Below are 6,964 nucleotides of genomic sequence, written 5' to 3'. Positions count from 1 at the left end.
TTAAGATGGAGTTTTGCTCTGTCGCTCAGGCTGGAGTACAATGGTGCAATCTCCACTCACTGCAACCTCCGCCTCCCGGGTTCAAGCAATTCTCCTGCCTCAGCTTCCTGAGTAGCTGGGACCACAGGTATGTGCCACTATGTCCAGGTCGTTTTTGTATTTTTAGTAGAGAAAGGGTTTCACCATGTTGGCCAGGCTGGTCTTGAACTTCTGACTTTGTGATCCGCCTGCCTTGGCCTCCCAAAGTGCTAGGATTACAGGTGTGAGCCACTGTGCCCAGCCTAGGACAGTCTTTTCACCAAGTGCTGTGAAAACTGTTAACCCCATGCAAAAGAATGAAGCTGGACCCTAACCTTTCACCAGATACAAAAATTAATTCAAGATGGACCAAAGACCTCAGCATAAGGGAGAAAACATAAAACCTGTTGAAGGAAGCACAGAGGAAAAGCTTCACGATGCTGGATTTCGCAATGACTCTTCCGGATATGACACCGAAAGCACAGGCAACAAAGAAAAAAAGATACATTGGATTTCATCAAAATTTAAAATTTGCATGTCAAAGACCATCATCACAGGAGTAAAGGCTGGATGGCTGGTGGCTCATGCCTGTCATTCCAGCACTTTGGGGGGCCAAGGCTGGAGCATCGCTTGAAGTCAGGAGCTCAAGACCAGCCTGGTCAACATAGTGAGACCCCATCTCTACAAAAAATTTAAAAATTAGCTGGATGTGGTGGTGCATGCCTGGAGCCCTAGCTACTCAGGAGGCTGAGGTGGGAGGGTCCCTTCAGCCTGGGAGTTCAAGGCTACAGGGGGCTATGAACACTGTACTGCAAGACCCTACCTCTAAAAAAAAATTTTATGTAAAAAGATAACCCAAAAAAAAGAAGAAAACATTTGCATATATCTGATAAAGGATTAATATCCAGAATATATAAAGAACTTCTACAACTAAAAAAAACCCTCAATTTACAAAAATGGTCAAAGGAGTTGGATAGGCATTTCTCCAATGAAAACATACAAATGGCCAATGAGCACATGAAACGCAGCTCAACATCACTAATCCTGAGGGGAATGCAAATTAACCCCACAAGGAGACACCATTTCACATCCGTATCAGGACGCCTATTATCAGAAGAAGGAAAACAAGTGTTGGCGGGGATGTGGGCAAGGACGTGGAGGAATGGAAACCGTGCGCACTGCTGACAGGAAGATAAAATGGTGCAGCCACGTGGAAAAGCTCGGCTGTTCCTCAAGAACTAACCACAGAATTGTCATATGACCTTGCAATTTCACTCATAGGTATTTATCCAAAAGAATGGAAAGGATGTTCTTCCTTTCAGGTATTTCTACACTCATGAATACAGCAGCCTTATTCACAATAGCCAAGGGTGGAAGCAACCCAACTGTCCACGATGGACAGAATGTGGCCCCCCCCATATAATAATTATTCAGTCTTAAAAAGGAAAGAAATTTTTTTTTTTTTAAAGACAGGGGTTTCACCATGCTGGTCAGGCTGGTCTTGAACTCCCGACCTCAGGTGATCTGCCCGCCTTGGCCTCCAAAGTCCTTGGATTACAGGCGTGAGCCACCATGCCCGGCCGGAAAGAAATTTTGACATACAGTACAATACTGAATGAACCTTGGGCACATAATGCTAAGTGAAGTCAGTCAGTCACAAAAGACAATACTTTATGATTCCACTTATAAACTGTACCTAAAATAGTCAAATTCAGAGACAGAAAGGAGAACGGTGGTTGCCAGAGGCTGTGGAGAGGAAGAATGAATGGGGAGTTAGTGTTTAATGGAGAGAGGATTTCTGTTTGACAAAATGAAAAAGCTCTAGATATGGACAGTGGTAATGGCTACACAAGATTGTGAATGCACTGAATTATACACCTTAAAATAGTTAAAACAGCAAAGTTTATGTTATGATATTTTACCACAGTATACATATAAAAGAGAGGAAGAAAGTGGAAGAGAGAGTTCTTCTCAAGAGGGAAAGGAAGTAGGTCTTTTATAATTGCTCCCCTGATGCAGACTGGGCTCTGACAGCCAAAGCAGAGCCCAGAACTTCTCAATGCTAACAGAACCTCTAGGCAGACAGCACTTCCGGCCCAGCGCTGAGGCTCACCCTGGGACTAAGCCTACAGGGAGACTCCGGTAGAGCCCCAGAGCCAGGCAGAAGAGGGGGGCTGCATCTGCCAACAGGACCCACTAGGGTAGTGCCCCTTGCTCTCAGGGGAGCAGCCCTCGTGCTCTCTGCAGAGGAGCCTGCTCCCCTCAGCTAGCACTGCCCGCCGCCCATTCCTCTCCTCAGATACCTGGAGCATCTTGCAGGCCGCCTACGGGATGGAGAAGCACTGCCTACCGGCTTTGACAGAAACTGCCAGGGTGACCTTCCATTATGGAAGACGGGAGCTTCTTTTTTAGCATGTTTTATACCTAATAACCACTGTGTAAGTTCTATGCTGTTTGGTCAGAACACAAGGAAGGAGGTAGATTTCACCCACCAAGGTTAGAAATCTGCCGTTTTCAGGCCAATTCGACAGAAGCCTCATCACTTCCCACGAGTCTACTGCGGCGGAGGCACGCCCCACTGCTGCTCCAGGCCCCACCAGGGACCTGTGCTCCAGCCTTGGGACTTGGGACTGGGACCTCCCCTTGGCAGAGCTTTGTCCAAACACCGGGGCCCTGCTCTGCTGCTCCTGACAAGTCCACAGGCTGTGCCCGGCGCACTCACTGACATGCAGGACTGGCTGAGGGCCACTTACCAGCAGCAAGTCCATGGTGTTGAGCCGGCAGAGCTCCTGGTTGATGCTGGGTGTGTTTGTGTGCAGCAGTGCTGCCATGAGGCGGGCACCATGCAGGCGGGCATTCCCCAGGGGCTCCTCCAGCACACCGATGGTGGTCAGGATCGCTTTCTTCTGCAAACACAGACAGCACCACCTAGTTAGGCCCGTGAGCAGTGACACCACTGCTGGACTCTCTGGGCTCATGCCCACCACTCCAGGGCTGGGGCCCAGCCTAGGGGAGTGAGGTATGTGGTGGGGGTTCCTCAGGGAGGGCTGGCTGTCTGTCAGAAGAAATGAAAGGATCAATGGGGTAAAGGGCCCGCTGCTCCCCTCAGGGCCTCACAGAGTGCTCCTAGGATGCTCATGGGCACTCCAGTCTGAGCCTGCAGGGCTAAAGAGCTGTGCCCCTCGGTGGGTGAGATGTTCAAGATGGGGCCAGCAGAGGCCAGAACCCCTGCCACGATGCCTCAGTGAGGATGCCCATGGGGTACCCTCCGGGGACACGACTTCAGAACAGCAAATTAACAGGTGTCCTGTGAACACTTTGGGGAGACTGATGGGAGCGTCTCCTTGGATGGGACTCAGGTCTCTTCTGATCCCCCACACTCAGCATAATACATCTGCCTTCTCTTCACTGAAGACTCCAGGCTGACAAAACAGAATCCCGGCCCCCACGAAGCTTACTAGTGTCGCAGGTGGATCTTACCAAGGGGGTGAGTGAGAGGAACTGAGCTGTAGGTCAAGTGGGTGCCATGCAGCAGGGGTGGGGCTGTGTCTGGGGAGGGTGAGACAGGATGTAGGGGCAGCCTGGCTGTGTCTGGGGAGGGTGAGGTGGGATGGGGGGGCAGCCTGGCTATGTCTGGGGAGGGTGAGGTGGGATGGGGGGGCAGCCTGGCTGTGTCTGGGGATGGTGAGGCAGGATGGGGAGGCAGCCTGCCTGTGTCTGGGTAGGGTAAGATGGGACAGGGGGCAGCCTGGCTGTGACTGGGCTGGAAGGAGCCTTTGTGTGCTTCACCCTCCTCAACGGGACCCACGCATCGACCAGTGCTGCTGAATGGGGCAAAGGGCCTCCCCTGCAACCCCCTGGTCCCCTCTCAGGAGCTGAGCATCCCTTAGCTAGGTGTCCCCAACTTGGAGGCTAGGCCTATGGTGAACTCAGGGTCAGCTGCCTGGGGAGGCTGTAAAATGTACAACTCCCAGGCCTCCCTTGCAGATCGAGGAGGGGAGCAGTCCTGAAAATGTGTGTTTTGGCATCTGCCTGGTGCTTCTCAAGTGAGGTGTGGGAATGGCCATCTTAGAACACATTCCCTCCACACACTGCTTCCTGTGGGACAAGCTGTGGGTTCCTCTCCCTGCACATCACCCTCTCCTGCAATGCCTCCAAAGGCCCTCGGCAGTCGCCACGGCCACTCACCTTGGGCGGGTTGAGCAGGAGCTGGTGGAAGTCCTTCAGCCGAGGCTCGATGCCGTGTAGCACGCTGCTGCTGACAGCGTACGACCTTTCCAGTCCCTGAGAAAAGGAGTCCACCAGGCCCTCTGTCCTGTGGGTGAGGAAAGCAGATGGAGACTGGCGACACCAGGGCCCTGTCCAACTTCACCAGCGACTCAGTGCACCATCATCTTCCAGAAAAAGCTCTTTTAACTTTCCCAAAAAGACATCCTAGAGGAGTGCAACTACTCAAGGTCTCCACACACGATTTGGTGACGGGTACAGGCAGAAGAGAAGGGCCCTAAAGGCCTTCAGGAAAACGCTTGCTTGTGACATCCAAGAACATGAAGCCAGGGCAAGCGACACAGGGCTCACTGCCCATCAGCCCCCAGCACCGGCCAGGAGGGCTGCTTTGAAAAGCGTCACTGCTATCCCTGTATCTTCACTGTTCCTGTGTGGTGGTGTTTTTGAGCCAGTTGACTCTGTTGCCCAGGCTGAAGTACAGTGGTGCGATCTTGGCTCACTGCACCTCTGGCTCCTGCATTCAAGCAATTCCCCTGCCTCAGCCTCCTGAGTAGCTGCGACTACAGACGCCTGACATTACGCCCAGCTAATTTTTGTATTTTTAGCGGAGAAGGGGCTTCGCTACGTTGGCCAGGCTGGTCTTGATCGCCTGACCTCAGGTGATCCACTCGCCTCAGCCTCCCAAAGTGCTGGGATTACAGGTGTGAGCCACCACGCCTGGTCCCTGTGGTGTTTTCAAGCAAGTCTTCTGAGATATTTTTTAAACACTCTTTCTAGTTGTAATACATAATCACATATTTTTAAAAGCAATATGCAAAATAATTTTAAAAATCAAAGACAGCCAGGTACAGTAGCTCACATCTATAATCTCAGCACTGTGGGAGGCACAGGTGGGAGGATCCCTTGAGCTCAGGACTCTGTGGCTGCAGTGAGATATGATTGTGCCGCTGCATTCCCGCCTGGGTGACAGAGCAAGGCACTGTCTGAAAATCATCATCATCATCACAATAATCAAAGAGAAACAGCTGGCTTATCCCTATTTTCCTGATTTTTACATGATCCCCTCCGTTATAAGCAGAGTTGAGCTTGGCCCTCAGAAGTGACCCAGCTTTCCTGGGTTTATGAAGATTAAAATATCAATATTCCAGTTGCCCAACTAGAGAAAATGATAAATTATAACTCTACTTTTGGTTAATAAACTAACAAATATGTATGAGGTAGTACGAGAGGGAGGGCGGGGGGGGGGAGTCCTAACAATTTCACTACCGAGGTTAAGTCAATTTCTTGCCATTGTTCTATTGGGCCTTTTTCTTTCACTTTAAAAAAGCACAGGCTACTGGTGTCGGGGGCAGAATGATGTTCTCCCCAGAACTTGGAAATAAGGGTACTATGGCCACCATCGGAGAGTCAGACAGCATCACAGCTCATGATGGAACGGAGCCGACAGAAACGTCCTGCAGACATCAGGTTCCTGCTGGCATGTGGGGAATCTGAATCCACAGATGGGGTTCAAGGGCCAGCAGGAGGCCAGGAGGGAAAGTGGCAGAGAGCACTGATGTGCTCCTTTTGGGACACATCCTACAGGGTCTCCCGGGCACCTGGCAGGCCAACCCCACCCCCCGTCCCAACGCCTCCCTCACAGACCCTCCACTCGGCTGTCTTTCCATTTGCGCCTCATGGGCGTCCACCTCAGAGCTTCAAGTGCTTCAATGGCTCTGGCAGTGCCCAGCCTTCTATGACCTGTGAGGGCAGGACCAGACCCCACTGTGATCCAGAGCGACAGTTTCAAACACTTCCTGAAATTTCCACCTGGGGTTCAAGAAGGGTCTCTAGCACCTATATCCCCAAACTCAACTTTCACGTGAACTCACTTCTGCTACTATCTAGTCCGTCTCTGCCCACTCACTGTCATGCCTCGGCAGGCCTCCGACAGCTGCACCTGCACTCACAGCAGTGTGGGGTCACAGCAAAGGAGCTCCTGCAAGCAAGCTCCATTCTCCCCTGCCCACATATTGTCCCACGCTTGTGTCCACACTGGGACCCACTCACTGCCTCATTCCAGGGGCTGTCTCTGACCATATGCAGCCTTTCAGGGAAAACGTCTCTGATCTGTGAGGCTCCATCCACCAGCCCATGTGGGTCCCTTCTTGTGAGCCCTGGGGCACAAGGTGCATGTAGACTGCACTCACCACTCTGCACCACCCCCACTGTCTACATACTGACCTCCTGGGCCAGGCTGGGAGCAATAAAGGGGAGGACTGTGTCTCAGTTCTCTGTCTCCTAGGGCCTATGTCAGTGCACAGTGGATGTAGAAATGACACCTGATGAATGGGAAAGTGCAATGGAGGCCCGTCACTTGGGAACAAAGTGCTTAGCATGACGCTTAGCAGGTGGTGCGGGCCCATGGGTGCATGGGGCTTGGGAGACAGCGGTAAATGGCACACCCCCACGCTGTGAGGGGGAGTCTGCATGGGAGATAAACACATACACACATAACCGTGCGCCAGAGTGAAAACCCTGCAAAACACATACACACACATACACACACACACACACACATGCACACACTCGAGCTGTGGAGACTTGTCGGAACAGTCCTTGGGGAAAACCTGCTAATCACAGCTGTCCCACACACGCTGACACATGCACCACCGGCTGTCCCACACAGGCCGACACGTGCACCGCCGGCTGTCCCACACAGGCCGACACGTGCACCGCC

The 6,964-nt window shown here is 52.1% G+C and overlaps 1 protein-coding gene across 9 annotated transcripts in view; it reads right to left on the bottom strand.

Annotated features, from left to right (window-relative positions):
- PPP6R2 (protein phosphatase 6 regulatory subunit 2) overlaps nucleotides 1-6,964 on the bottom strand; it is a 99,090-nt gene that overhangs the window by 16,285 nt on the left and 75,841 nt on the right. For all 9 annotated transcript variants that reach the window (XM_017504928.2, XM_017504926.2, XM_037730088.1 and 6 more), the window contains 2 exons: nucleotides 4,207-4,333; nucleotides 2,772-2,924 (listed from right to left, as the gene is read on the bottom strand). In XM_017504928.2, coding sequence (XP_017360417.1) covers nucleotides 2,772-2,924; nucleotides 4,207-4,333 — 280 coding nt within the window. The remainder of the gene's footprint in view (nucleotides 1-2,771; nucleotides 2,925-4,206; nucleotides 4,334-6,964) is intronic.

The sequence above is a fragment of the Cebus imitator genome, unplaced genomic scaffold, assembly GCF_001604975.1.
Source record: "Cebus imitator isolate Cc_AM_T3 unplaced genomic scaffold, Cebus_imitator-1.0 Scaffold329, whole genome shotgun sequence".
NCBI lineage: Eukaryota > Metazoa > Chordata > Mammalia > Primates > Cebidae > Cebus > Cebus imitator.
Note: the sequence above shows the minus strand (reverse complement) of the source record. Positions and strands in the feature narration are given on the sequence as shown.